General features: G+C 37.4%; 1 protein-coding gene across 3 annotated transcripts in view; it reads left to right on the top strand.

Moving 5' to 3' along the window:
* The window catches only part of THSD4 (thrombospondin type 1 domain containing 4), a 288,268-nt gene that overhangs the window by 136,586 nt on the left and 136,171 nt on the right, over positions 1-15,511 (top strand). For all 3 annotated transcript variants that reach the window (XM_071755032.1, XM_071755030.1, XM_071755031.1), the window contains one exon: positions 7,880-8,016. In XM_071755032.1, coding sequence (XP_071611133.1) covers positions 7,880-8,016 — 137 coding nt within the window. The remainder of the gene's footprint in view (positions 1-7,879; positions 8,017-15,511) is intronic.

The following is a 15,511-nucleotide window of genomic DNA, read 5'->3' on the forward strand; positions in this document are numbered from 1 at the left end:
TATTGCCGTAAACGATAAATATGAGTCTAAGATGAAGGAACTGGAAGCCTTTCAAAAATATTTCTGTTTACTGAAGAAAAATCTTCACAATCTACTCATTAGTAATTCCCCATGACTATTTAACACCGAACTTACTGGTTCTGGGAGTAGGGCAAACTGTGGTATATCCAGGTAAAAATGAGTTTCTTTGAACTGGTATCTTCCTTTTTGGCTTCATATTGCTTAAATGTACGTGCAGTTTTCATTATACAAGCTTTAATTAGTGGTTTTTTTTAAATTATCTGAACCCTGGCACAGAAAATATTTTAAATATGTATCAAGTTGTTGAGACAAACATCCTTAGTATATGGAAAAATTAGATGTGGAAGTAAAAAAAGAACAAAAAGGAAATGTTTCTTCAGTACTGGAATGAAGAGTGGAAAATTATTTTTTTAAATAAAATCCAAGCCAGAGTAATAAAAGTTTACAAGAAGTTAACAAAACTGAAAGGGACAAAGTAAAAAAAATAAACACAACTCTCTGGTTATTGTCAAGAGATGTTCCAAAGCCTAAAAAGGAAAAAGTATCAAAAGGGACTCAAATAAAACAGATTACACCACATTAGTATTTCTGTTGGAAGGACCAAATGTAGTTGCAGGATAATGATTTCCTGGGAAATGTTTGCATATTGTTATTTAGAAATCTGGCAACAGGTAACTGCTATAAAAATAATTTTTTTATGGCCACTTCAAAAGCTTCTGTCCGTCAGTGGGACACCAACCTGACCCAGGATCGGTTTTCTGTTATGGACATGATAACCTCCATTGTTAGACTGTAAAACGTGAACTAATGTTCTAATACTGGTAACTATTATCCTGAACAGTGAAATCTTAAAATAGTTCTGCTTTCTTGAAAGCTTTGTAGGGAATGTGGTGGGTTTTTTATTTCCTACACATTTCCTTGTTTGTATAGGAAGCTGCATAAACAAAGTTGCCTACATTTAGGACTGCACCAACACTTGTCATTCCTGCTGAGCTCCACAGGTGGATGCATTTAGTATGGAATTGTAACATTTAGGTCTTTGTCTTGAGTGGTGTCTCTGAAGTCTCCAATGTAGCTGTTGGCTTACAGCCACACCAGTGTACAAAAGGACTACTGCTAGTAGTGTATTGGACCTCTCTTTGTTTTCCTGTATGTACATGTGTCATGAAGCACTTCCTATATGCCTATAAAACCTTCAGACCGAACTTCACAAAACTGTAACTTATGTCTTAGTGAAGAGAGTACTTACTAAAATACATCTCTTGAATGGAAGAGACCACTGCTTAATTTAAATTGCAGCAAAATTTAGACTTACTATAGCTTTACTAACAAGTGTAGTGAATACAGATGCCTGACACTTGCCAGAGTCCTTGCTGTACTGTTTTTTCCCTTCTCTGCTGTGGGGCTTCTGTAGGATAAACAGGAACGTCAGTAACCTGCAAGTGTTTTGCTGAAATCCCACAGCATTGATAAGCTTTAGCTGAAGTAGATGCTACAGAGATAGACATGAGCACATCTCTTAAAAGTTTTTCCAGTGTCTGCTATGCCCCATTACACTTCCTGTAAAGCATATTCATTGCTTTTATCATAAGTAAATACTGAATTACAGCCCATGGCAAGCTAGGCCCTGAAAATAACTGAGCTATGCAGAGACAACTTGTTCCTGGAACAATCGGTTCTGACACATTGTGGATGAGTGTATCTTGGCTCCTTACAGAGAAGCACTGCAGTTGACTTTACAAGGCAGTGTGCACACAGAATAAAGCCTAATTTAAATTTGTTTAATCCCATAATGTAGTATTAGCATGAATGTGATATTTGCTTGCCAAGAGTGTGCATGCCACTTCTCTGTGGGCACCCTCAAGGCATATTTCTCAAATGGCAGAGCTTGTTATTAACTATTTTTAGATGTTTAGGCAAACTTACAAAAACTGACAAATGGTAAAAGCATTCTGTAATGTTCTGCAGAGAGCTAGAACTGCTACATAGATAACAACGGGGAGTCTGCATTTCACATTAAATTAAGGTTTGGAGTGAGGAATCATCAAGAGCAGTTTAAACATTCCAGTCCCTGCCTCAAGGCATGAGGAATATGAAGTTTCTTTGAGTATCATTTATTCTGGTTGCACTTACAGCTAGAATTGTCTGTGGTGGGAGATTTAATGTGTGTGTAGTAAGACACAATGCATGCTCCAAGGAGCTTGATTAGGAGCTGATACATAGAGGAGGAACTTTATTTTGTGAAGGTAGTCAATGTACTGTTCTGCATGTCATTACTGATCAGCAGCATTTTTATTTGATTTTTGCATTATTTCCTGGGATTTTTTGGTTCAGTGGCTATTTTAAATTTCTCTTCGAACAGCTGAATACATTATGTAGCAAATGTATTGCTGTTGGAATGCCCTTTCTTGTAACATTTTTTCCTAAGAATATCATTAGATTGAAATTCCTTGCACTGGCAAGCTGCCTGTTGCTCTCTCTATCTCTTCAAGCTCACTGCTGAGTAGCATCTACCACCATAAGCCCTGGTTACCCACTGTCTTTTTTCCCCTCTGCCCAATTTCGTTGGGTAGAGGTCAGTGAGGGTGGAGGAATGCAGTGGAAAAGAAAGCTGAAGGAAGGGAATAGCTGTCATGAAGTCCAAAAGCACTCTCGGCAGATGCCCTGGTGTGGAGTTGCTCTCTTAAGAGAGGGGAGCTCCTTCTCCAGAGGGAAGACAGAAGCTCAGAAGAAAGGAGCAAGGCCAGAATGGAGAGCGGGAAAGTGGGGCTCTGCAGGCCTGGGAGTTTTTAGTCCCATGGTAGATGGAACTTGCACAGAGGTGCACGGTGACCCCAGCTGCCTTGGCCTTTTCCTCCTCCTCCTCTTAAGGGCGGTGTCAGCCCTGACGAACACACAGATCTTTGGGGGAACTTTGCAGTGCTGTGCTCTTTGAGGGCTCCTACTGCGTGCCCCTGAGGATGGCATAAGGAACAATGTGCTTAACTGGGATGGAAAACTTCCTTTCAGTAAAGTTTTAGCATTTGGAAATATTTCAAAATGAAATGCAAACAGATCTATTCAAAAGCTTCTGCAAGCAGGAATGTTTCCAAAATGGTGACTTTCCACCTTTTGAAACATGCACAGGTTTTAGATATGGGCTGGGTACTTTTCGAGGACACTGATTTCTTACACTTTAATTTAAAGAAATCAATGAGATACAAGATCGCTGCCGGATGAGTTTAAAGTTGTGCCGCGTTCCCGCACAGAGGGCCCGATCCAGCCCCGTGCCAGGCAGTGGCTGAGGGCACAGCCTCCAGCACGCGCCGCTCCCTCAGCGCCTTCCAGAGGGCGGGAAGTGAGCTCCGGAGTGTGGCTGGGCCCTGAGGCAGGCCCGAGAGAAAAACGAGGGATTTCGGTCCAGTATGTTTTAATGTCTCATCCAGGAGTTTTCTCCATCAGGAACTGCTGTATTTTGGCTTGTGCTCAGGTGATAGCTTTGGGTGCCCCCGAGGTGCCCTCCAGCCGCGCCGGGCTTGCCGGTCCTGCGTTCCCTCAGGGCGGTGGCGCCTTGCGCCAGGGGCGTGTTGTAGGCTTGTACGAGCCCGTGTTTTCCTAAAAGAGGGATTAAAGGGGATTTGGCATTGTGCTTTTGAGTGTCAGCCTGTGAACCCTCGGGGATACCAGTTTCTCCCGTGCTTCCTTGTGCTTCCCTGCTAAGTGCTGCTGTTCTGCCCTGCGTCTTCGCCAGGTCAGTGAAGAGGCCTTATCTTGAAGAGCTGCTGAAGGCCTAGCTTGAACTCCAGCCATTGCTTGCAATGTGGTAACATCTAAATCCCTCTTTTTCCCTTAGAAAATCTAATTTGTTGGTGGGTTGAACAGTTGAACTTTTAATCTGAAACCAGTGCACTGAAGCCTGCATTTAAATGGGCTGCCTAGGGGGAATGAAACATATTAATATTTAATTGTTGTATCAGTTTGACCTGTTAAATGGCATGAGAATAAAGGTAACTATAGACTGATGTATGGGTTATCCCTGCTTCACTGTTATATTGATTTTGACTGTGGCTTACTGTGTGAACCTTACAAATAGCACTTCAGAAGATGATTTTTCCGTATATTTCTCTTTTTCCATATATTTCTCTTTTTCCATATATTTCTCAGTACACATGCAGTGCAAAATATGTTCTGTGTGTTGATTTTGATCCATCATAACTAGAAAAGTTGGCTTTTGTACCTAATGGCGTTGCTGCTGGTAGAGGCAGGCTTCAGGTTTTGTCTGTCTGGAAGGGTGTCTAAATTAGTGCCAATCTGCAGGGTTTTTTTGTCGTGGTAGAATGTTCAAAAGGATTGATTTATGGTAGCAAGTTTTCACTCCACTGTCTGCTCTGTGATGCAGAACAGGTGCAGTTTATAGTTAAACCTGAGGTCTCAGTACCCTTACTGGTCAAGTGGGAGGTGGTAGAACTATGCTGTGGGCCCATTCTTGCCTACCTGGGTCTTGTTCCTTCTTAAGAAAGGTGGAGGCTAAGTTTACACAGAGGACTTGAGAAAAAGTCCCAAGTCTTGCAGTTTAGACAAGCCCAGGATATCACTGATGTACTTAAGGCTAGTTTACCAAGGTCATTATAAGAAACATAGTGATTTTTTTGTGATTTAAATACTTTTTCAGTCTATGTAAAATGAAAATCAAGCTTTACATATAACCAGGATTATTTACTAGGGGCATCTTCTTCAGTTAAATCAGTAATGAATACCTCTGGTAGAACATGTGCAGTAGCATTAGATTTTGCCCAAGTTCACTATTTAATAAGGTGGGGTAAGGTGAGAATTTCCACAAAAGACTGAGTTGTGCTAAGGTAGGCATGAGAATGAATAGCAAATAGATTAGGTGGTGTGAAACAGTACCTCCATAGTGAACAGACTGTGTTCACTGTGTCACACTTAAAAAAGAGCCCATTTTTGAGTGGAAATGTGTCTTGCCACCAGCTAGCTTGGAAGGTCTTCAACTAGAAGCCTTCCCCTATTCCTGGAGGTCAGATAAATCCTTTTGGAAAGTTTGGGATCAGATGACATAGTACTAAAATATGTTGCCTGTGTGGAATCAATCACTTCACAGCTCATTGTTTAATTGGCATTTTATGTCCAGTTGCCAAGCCAATAGTGGAGTCTGACCTATAGCTTGAACTATAAAAACTCAAGTTGTGGCAAAATAGTGGGCAAAGGGAGGGTGTCAAGATACATGTGAAGTTAATAGGCAACAGAGTACATTTTACTAGTGTGGTATCTTGTTTTACAAGGGAATTCTAAATATGTTTGTTCTGCTGTAATTTATGCATAGTAAATACACAATGCTTACTTAAAATCCCAATGGGAAATACTTCTCATTCAATAGTGGCAATTCAGTTTGCAGATTTTACTCCTCTTAGACAGATGGTTTTTTCACATCTCTATTACCCAGGAGCATTGTCTTTAGGTAGTAGTAATATGTGTGTGAATAACCAAGGCAGTGCCCTACAGCTGCTGATCAAAAGAATCTGAGTATTGAAGGCCAAAGCATTATAGGGTGAGATGATTGTACAAACTTTTATTCTGGAGAATGTTGATTGTTAAGTCTTGATTCATTCATTTGATTTTTTTTTTATACTGGTCAAAGCCATTGGCTGTTTTAATACTTCTTTTTGTATGAACAGGAACAGTCCTATTAAGAAAGAATGAAAGGCAAAAGTTTTGAAATAGGAGTCATATTTTAGAGAGCAAGTAAATTTAGTCTGCTTGGGATTGCTAAAGTGCTGCATTAGCAATGCAGTGGGCTTCCCTATCAAATAATAAATAAAAGAAGAGAGAGGTCCAGGTAAAAAAAACATGCTTCAGCAGGCAATTTCTTTATCTCTCTGGGTAATACAAAACTTTTGTGGGCTTTAGAAGACAAGCTGAGAATTTCAGGGGTAAATGTTGTAAAGGATCACCAACAAATGAGAGAGATTAAGAGGAGGAAGAGTACAGGAATGTGAGGCTTCAGTATACTTTGAACTAAAGAGAATAAATATAGATGATAAGGACATTTCAGAAAACCTAACTGGCTAGTTTGAATTAATTTTAGGGAATGGGAAGATAAGAAAATGTACACTGCAGAGGTGCTGTTTGATAGCTAGTGTTGCAGGTTATATAAATAGGACACTTTCAGGTGCAGAAAAGGAGAAATTAATTTCAGTTATAATTCGTCACTGAAGCTGGGCTATACATATTTGAGAATTCTGAAGACAGGTGTGAAGTGACTAAGCTGATGAGAATAATTCTCAGTTTATCATCAAAACTACCATTTATACTTGGAGATTTAACTGCAGAAAATACCTCACCTTTTTTTTCACTTCTAAGTGAAGTCTTTAGAATGAGTGAAGCTGTCTTAAAAAAAAAAGGAGTCTGTGGAAAAATTACCCAGTTGAGCATGGCATGCATAGCTTCTGCCAAAAGGGAACCAGGTAAACAGATCTTCGACCTCACATAAAATTAGTGAAGATTTTTGAGTATTTGATAAAATAAGGTTGCCAGATACAATAGGCAATCTTTACATCTGGTAATTAAATGCCTGTGTGTGTGTAAATCTAAGATCCAAATTTCAGAATTGGTCTGCATCAATCCTGTCTCTGCACAGGCCGTAAAGGTAACTTGAATTGAGCTAAAAGCTTGTTACATTTACAGAAAACAGATGCTAAATGTATATTTGAAATAATTGCATGTGTTTGTTTTGGATTTGATTTATGTGATACCTGAAGATTCAGAAATAGACTTAAATAGAAAATCCTAGGAATACCATGTGTTAACAGCTAACTAAGATGTGTAGTATCTCCTTTGGCAGATTTAGCTGGGTTTCAGTTATGTTATATGGGATGAGCTGAAGCTTCGTGAAGTTAGGGGAATTTTAGCTTTTTATTATGGCAGCCAGGAAAGTATTGTAAAAAGGAAAAGGAATTCTGTTTGTATCTCTCTGCAGCTGTGTAACAATGCTACTTTGGGTTGGAAAAAAGCTGAAGGTATTGTTATTTTAGTTGGCAAATAGGGGTAATGAACTGTGTGCAACTTCAACATGACAGAGGATTTGAAATAGAAACACTACACAAATGTATTAAACTTGATAGCATAAAATATGGGGAGTGTTAGGCTGTATCTGTTCAAGTAACAGATTTTCACCCGATAATGTAACTGTTTCTTGACCTCTGTGTTCCTCTCACCCAGAGTTTAGTGGACTGATTTCCTTCTGGCTCTTGCATATTAGGAGAGATCACAAGGTTTTGAATAATGATGTGGTTTTTATATGTTTAAAAATCAAAGAGTTTTTATTTTCTTAATTTTTTCTTGAACTAAGGAATAGTCACAGAAATGCAAATTGTAAAAACGAGGGGGAAAATGGACTATTTAAAACTTTCATCTAGCTTGTTTTATGTGTTTCTTAACGCTAAATATTGGTGTGCTTGTTTGTTCTGAACTGACTGGTGACTTTATGTGTGCCTAATTTGATGCACATCTTTCTGATTGCAATGGCATGTTGCTGACACTCAGGAGTTACGAAATGTCATGTTATTTTGCTTCGAGAAGACTAAATTTGGCAATTTTTTAATTAAAAAAATCCTCTTGGTCATTTAGGAAACTATCTCTCATTAAAAACTGAGATATTGTTTTAAATTTTCCTAAGGTATGTTAGAATGCTTACCTTGGATTTGGTTTCCTAATCACTATTCATTTGATGTAGGCATTCACATCGCATTCAGTTTGCCTCTTTGTTTCTTCATCTCAGTCCTCAGTTTTAGTTTAAAGTGCTTTTCCTCTTTAAAACTACTGCTGTGGTCCTTATAATGGGGACTTGTGTCTCTTTCTACAGTGAAGGGCAGTCAGAAGTGTGAGCTGAATTGCCGTGCCATAGGCTACCGGTTCTATGTGAGACAAGCTGAAAAGGTGATAGATGGGACACCCTGTGACCAAAATGGAACCTCCATCTGCGTGGCAGGGCAGTGCAAGGTAAGGCTGCTGTCTGTAGCACATCTGCCTGTAGACTGTCTGTGTCATATTTAATTTCTGTAAGAGGTTGGTACGACTGAACTGCAAAACGGTGTCTTGAATTTCTCACTTTTAATTTTATTTTTTGTAAAGTAGATTTGAAAAAAGTGACTTCTATTATCACAAGTTTTATTTCTTATTTAAGGTTTCTCTCTAGTGAGAACAAATGTAGTATCTGAAAGGCTGGATTCAGAAGGTGTTCTGGCCACAATTAAGACTTACTTCCAGTAAGAGTTTTCCACATATTTAGCTTTCTACAGAAGAGATTCTGTGAAAGAAGCAAAACAGAAGGATTGAAAGCTTAAATAACAGAGAAATATAGTATGTTTCTTTGATTGAACTTTAGAGTGGAGATATAATTTCAGCCTGCAGCATAATGGTTTATTCAGTTATATGTTTGATTGCTTTTTAGGTGGTGTTAGTGTAACTTCTCTGATTGGTCGATGTTTGCTGTTTTTAAGAATTAGGTCTTAGTGCCTGTCTGTTTACTCAGCAGTGATGTTATCATAGAAATACTTGAGTGAATGGTTATTTTTCAAGGGTTCAGAAAGAGCTAATGTATTGACTCTGTCCTGTCTGCCCTGTAGGTTCCCTGGGTAACAAATAAATACATTGTTTTCCACAAGGTGGTAGCAAATTTAAACATAATGTTACAGTGTTTAGAGGAAAAGAAAAAAAAAAAAAAAAAAAAAAGAAAAAAAATACAACTTGTTTGTAATCTTTCAGGTAAGGTTAGTGAAAGAAAGAAAGGGGCATCTGATACTTGGCTGATGTTTCCCATGTTTGTCGGCAAAAGGAGCTGAAGTGGGTCAGATGTGGCTCATAAACTCAAACACTGAAAGGTCAAGTTCAGTTTAAATAGTTGGTTTGCCAGAGGAAATTATTTATGAATAAAACCTTTTCCTCTGCATGTCCAGATTCCTCAAACTTGTGCACATCTGGACATTGCTATGTATGTTTCTGTTCTGTATTTCTTAGTGCAAGCAAAGCCATAGCTTTGAATTTCCTTTGAAGATGATAGATCTGTTGATTATTCTTTAAAGCTTTTCTTGATCTCAAACCAATTCAGAAAGGGCCAGAAATTTGTTTTAATTAGCGTTCTGATCTATGACTCAGAAAACTAAAAACCAGATTTTGTATCACAGCTGTTCTATTTCCCAGTACTGTACAAAATGTATACTTACAAAAATGTATACTGATACATTTGTACTGGAGACCTGGGATAGAAAGGAAAGTCAGTGTTGAGCAGCCTGGCAGGACAGTTCTGAATTCTGAAAATCACCCATCACCTGCCTAGAGTAGCACTTCCCAAAGCTGTGTGTAAACAAACAACAAGTTAGGAATCCTCACTGTGAATGTGTAACTTGGGATTCACAGAACTGTAGAATAATTCAGTTGTAAGGCATCTGGAAAGGTCATGCAGTTCAAAGCACAGGACCCACTGCATCAGATAGCTGTCATGGCTGTTTTTAGGGAGAGTTTTGAACTTGTTCCAGTACTTGAGCAGCATGGTGGAATCTTGTTCCTTGTTTTTGATTGAAATTCCCTGTATTGCAGCCAGTGCTCTCTCAAATTAGCAAAGCATCTCGGAGAATCTGACACCATCTGCTCTTTTACCTTTCCATTAAATGTAGAAAGCAGAGAGATCTTCCCATAGCCCTCTTAGGGATTCTTAGATTCTTAGGCTGCAGTGGTATTTTGGTTTCATTCCCTCCCCCCCTTCTTTTTTTCCTATGGTGTTAAAAATAGACCTTAAAGTCAAAATCTAGGTATCTATTTACTGTTCCTCACTGATGCTTACTTAATGCTCAGTGTAGTGATGTTGTCTATCATTCTTAAACAGTTAAACAGAACCAGTTCTGTACTGGTGCTCAGCACCTTGCAAGGAATAAATTACCATGTGAAAGCCAAAGTAGAGCAGGTAAAGGCACTTCTTATTCTGTGCACTTTGTAATGGTTTTACTACAGCAAAGTAGAAACTAGTGAAGCTTTTCCTCTAGGCTGGAAATATCACATTTGCATTTGAGGGAAATCAGTAATGTTACATCAGCTGAGGTATGCTCATTCTTCTTAGAAGTACTCAATGTTTCAAGATGGATTAATCTGCATTAAAATTATTCACCTTGTTCCTTTTTTATCTGTTCTTTGTTTACAATCTCATATTCCCTGTGGTATATGGATTAATAAATCTGATACATAAATTAATGTTAATACTTGTCTGTTTGGACCCTGAGACTTGGCAGAAGACAGCTGAATTCTTAAAAACAAAATAATTTGACTTACCAGGGCTGTTTTACACTGTACAGTCAATGTGGAGGTAGCAGAGAAATATAATAGAGAATCAAATAATATGTTTTGTTACTGTGAGATGCTTAAAAGAATATTTTTTCTGAAAAGTTCTCAGCATTTACAGTTAATTGAAAATGTTTCTCAAGTAATGAAGCATATTGAGATCTTAGTAGGCAGCTGTTCCGTGACTCCACTTGATAATTTAGTTGCCTAACAAATTCATAGTCTCTATCACCCTCTGTTGGACGTTTTTCTGCATTACAAGAACAATGATACCCTTGTTGAAAAAAATGTTTTGTTCCCCGGACCATTGTTTTTGTTTAGCATTTTCAGTTTACTGTATTCTTGGAAATAAAAGATGGAAACTGATGCTATAATAAAAATAAAAAAAATTACTACAAATTTTCACAGTGCTTTTAAGGTAAAGAGTGCGTGTGAATGGGGCTACTTCAGCTTGATATTTAGCCAGAAGTGTGTTTGTTATTGTTTTAAGATATTTTTCTGTTTGTTATAAATCAGTGTATCCTTTTGTTTCTTCTTGAGCCAATGCGATGATCCTAGTTCGTTACCTCTTGATAAATAAAGCAAAATATGAAGAAAGAATGTTCTTAATAGCTTTGGTCTTGACCACAGTTTACTAACCAGAGCCACAGGGAAGTATGTTGCATGTTTTATTTGCACGCATCTGGGACACTTCTGGAAGCCTTTCCAAATACTGAGGCAGGTGTGAGCACTGACTCGTATTTTTGTAGCAGAACAAAGGTTGTGAGCTGTGAAGCGAATTGGTTTTGCAGAGATGTTAGCTACCACGGAGTGGCGCACTTTACAAAAGTATTGCTTTGTATGTCACACAAACCTTTATTTGGGTGGGAACTAGAGGTATTAAAGGTACCTGAAACAGCTATTCTTTCTCTCCTGATTTTTATATTATGTTTCCTCTTGCATTGTAGTTTATTTTTGTCTTGCAGTTAACTTCCGAAATTAACTGAAAATATCTGTGTAGTTTTAAGTGAGTAACTTCAGTAGCAATATGAGTGGCAGTAGAGATTTTAATTGCTTTAAAAAAAAAAAAAAATTAAAAAATTTGCATGAGATGTTGGACTCCTTGCAAGCTTTATAGGGAAGTAACTTTAGTCACCTCTAAGAGGCATAGCCAAGCATGTGAAATCCCCATCAGCAAAACCTTCTTAGGCAAAGATCTCCCATTTGGAACTCTGCTGACATGCACTGATGTCCAGGTAGCAGAATTACAGGTGATATTATTGCTTTAAGTTAGGGGACTCTTAGTGACTGTAGGATCAGAGTGATGAGAACTGTGTCAGCGTTATTCTCATAGCTCATGTCAGAATACAGAGTAGTCCTATGATTATTTTTGCAAGGGTGAAAAATTTGGGAGGACAATCTGATTCATTTAACATGGTGTAGGTATGGAATAAAACCCACTGACATAACCTGAAACAGGCATGAAAATTTTTAATACATTTAACGAGAGTGATTTATGCAGTATCTGCATGTCATAATTGCATGCATAACCTTTTTTTTTTTTTTTTTTTTTTTCTCTCCAGCACTTGCAACCTCAAAGTGAGATTTCACTGTTTTGTTAAGCTAGTCTTACAGGGAACTTCTGAAAAGATACACCATAAAATTAAAATCTGGCATACAGCTCTAAGTACTGGAAAAAATGTTATCACTGTATCTTAAAGTGTTTTCACCAGAGCTGGAGAGAAAAGGTAAAGTAAAATACTTATGCTAGAAAATGCCTGATGAAACAGACTTTTTTCTTATGTGGTAAAAATTTATAGTATCAAATACCTCAGTATAATCTCAATCTTGAAAAACGTCGCAATCAGAACTAAAAAATCTAAATGCTTTGCAAAATTTTATTTATCAAACTTGTTAGAATATCAGTGGAATGTGTAATTAAGGTAACTGATGCTTATAATTGTGGAAAATGTATTCTGTCTTTTAGATCAAAATAACTAGATGATTTTTTTAAATGGCAAAGAAGAAACAGCTTCCTTGTGTAGATCTGAGGATTTAAAAAATAAAATACTAGAACTTCCAGCTCTATTATATCTAACTGCTACAATGGTGCACAATTATGCAAATATAAAATGAAATTACTACTGTAGAATTTGTGAAGAAAAAAACCTAAGGAAATATAAAATTGTTCTACAGAATGTCCTTATTTTAAAATGTGTTTCAACTGCTTTACAATATTCTGCAAACTGTATTGCTTGGGAAATATTTGCTTTACTTCAGTTTGGATAAAAAATAGATGCTCAAGTGCACACAGAATGGTTAACCCATAATTCTGCTTATCTCAGTACTCCACTCTGTGTGTCTGTTTTCCTGTCTAATGTAGTCAATAATGTATATAACCTGTCTATCTGAAGCAGCTTGAGACACAGGAAAGTGAAGGAGTTGTGTTTAGCTTTAATTTGTTCTCAGTTCTGCAATTCTTTTTAACAATTATTTTGCAGATTCAGGTGTCTTTCTAAAAAGGTAGAAGGTAATCCTTAGTCTGCAGTATGTGTCATAAGTTGGATAACCATGTTAGAAAATTCATACCATCTTTGAGCCAAATTGTATCACTACACAAGTAGTTCTGAAAGCAAATGCTATTATTTCTAATGAGTAAGTGACACCATTAGAGGATCTTAATACCTTTGAGATACTCTTCTCTCTGAATGAGTGTCAAAATAGCAATTAAAAAAAAAAAAATCCAGAAGGAAACTGATCTGTCAGTATTCCCTGAGTTGGAAGAAACAGCAATTGGGTACTACTGACTTCCTCTGAGTTAGCATTGGGTATCTACTCTTTTTTTCAGTCTTTGACTCCAAGGTAGCTGATGATTCCAGCAGCTGGAGCCAACCTCTAATTCCCTGCCAGTCATTTTTTTCCTGCTCCTATCCTTTAGACCTTTTTTTAAGCATTTTAATGTAGTGTATGTTTTTAATTACACTCCTTTTAGTTTTGACTTTCTTGTTTAAAGTTTCTATTTCTGCTTAAAGCTGTTGATAACAATTTTAAGTGTATTTCTGAGGCCTACAACTGGTGGCATTTGCTGGGTAGGAAGTGAGAGAGATAAACTTGATTGTTTTGAGTTCCCGGTACAAACAGCAGTTTGGTAATCCTTCCAGCAGAGTCATGCTCTGCACTTAACATGCTTTTAAAGAAAAAAAGATAAGGTCCTGCAATATAGTAATATACTACTGTCAAAGGATGCTGAAAGTATTAAGAAACATTCAGTAACACATCAGTCTTGACATGGCAGTTCATAAACAAACCTGAGCTCTCAACCACTTCTTCTGCTTCTGAGTTACTGGTTTTCTGCCATGATGTGGAAATTAAGTGTAGGTATGAAAAAAGGAGTATGGATAAAATTACAAAATAGATGCAATCTCAAAACTGTTCCTTTTTCTCGGTCTCTTCCAGAGTATTCATGGATGTATTCTAACAAAACAAGCTATGATGGCCTGTACTAAGATAGTCTGCAGCATGGTACTGCACTCACAGAAGAGGCAAAGTGATGCAGAACTATGTACTCCATACTGTAGTTGAGGTGGAGGTATTCTATCTGCCATTTCTTATGCAAGAATTACTAAACTATAGTTAATGCTTTTTAAGTAAGCAAGAGAAACAAATCTGTTTCATGTCACATTGTAGCATTTCAAAGAAAATAAAATGCAAGAAATTTCAACCAGTTGAAATTCATATGAGGAAGATGGGAAAGTGTAATAGAGAATCATGTTGCTAGTGCAGAACCCTTCTTCTGAAGTTAAATAGCAGAGGAAATAAAGTAATTTAGATTTTATTGCAAAGAAACAAAGAGGGCTGCAGCAGAAATAATGTTCTGAAGCTCAGATGTAAGAGATCTGTTTAACACCTGGGCAAGCAATCAATGGGGAGAAAGTTATTAAGAAGGGTACTGACTGCATAAATGCTCCTTCTTGTCATAGTTAGAACATGGTTGAAAATGTTGCAATTTTCCCTGGATTATAAATGATACCATTAAAAAAATTGATCTGTGTTTTGAGTTACAGTATTTTTCTCTGTTGACTGACTATACGTTTCTGGGGCTGCAGATCAGATCTTGGATATGCTCAAGCAATTTGCCTTTCATGATCTCATTGTGGTGATTAGGTTAGAATTCCCTAAAAGGTCTTATAGATTCCTATCTGCAGAGTGTGTGAACAGATCCTGGTACCTTGATTAGATATCTAAAATATTGTCAGTAGTCCTCCAGCAGACTGAGTGATATTTTGTCTTATTCTCTATGTGTTTATGTCAGTAGAGGCTTTGATGCATCAGTCATTTGAGGCTGGGCTGCATGAGTTTTGTGCTGTTGTCCCAGTAAATGGTGGGTAGGGAAACTTTCTCACTGTAGGGTTATGTAGGGTATTATGTCATTCACAAAAATAAAAATGAAGAAACTGTGTTCTTTAAATTACTGTTGTCTGTTTATGTTTATTCTAGAAGATTGTCACTGTAAACAACCATAAATAATTTTGCCACGATAAACATATAAAAAGCTAGGGGAATTAATAAAAAAGTCTTAGTTGTACAACATTAGAGCAAGCTTGATATGGTGTTACATATTTTGTGATAACTCTCATTTGATTGTGTACTTTCTGCTTGCTTGCTGTGTGTCTCTTAGTAGGGCTTAATCTGCACTGGGGCTGGAATAAGCAATAAGGCTTCTATAAGGTATTAAAATTATTTAGAAAGGCAATATATGTATGCTAGAGACAGCTTATTAGCAGATTGGTCACTCGGCTGCTGGGGTCATGAAGTAGGAGGGAGGCTATTCATCAACATTTGAGGGGAGAAATAGAGGCTTGCTTGTTTGAGGATTACAAGATGAGTGCTAAAACAATAATTGAAACAAAAAATTGAATTAGAATTTAATTTTTGTTATTGTTGTTGCTTTCTCTCTCAGTTTGAATTCATGCTGTCTTCTAGAATGTCCCTGGCGTAGAGAAGAGATTTATTTCTTAGCAGTTGGATAGCCCTGTGCTGGTTTGTGGCTGCACCTTCTTTGTACTACTGCAGTATTTGTAATTATGTGGCTGAATAGTGATATTTCAGAAGTTCTCTTCAAGTTAAGGGTTCTCAGAAATATATTATGAAAGTGTACTTATTGCTAAAGGTTTGCTCATCTTTT

The sequence above is a fragment of the Heliangelus exortis genome, chromosome 11, assembly GCF_036169615.1.
Source record: "Heliangelus exortis chromosome 11, bHelExo1.hap1, whole genome shotgun sequence".
NCBI lineage: Eukaryota > Metazoa > Chordata > Aves > Apodiformes > Trochilidae > Heliangelus > Heliangelus exortis.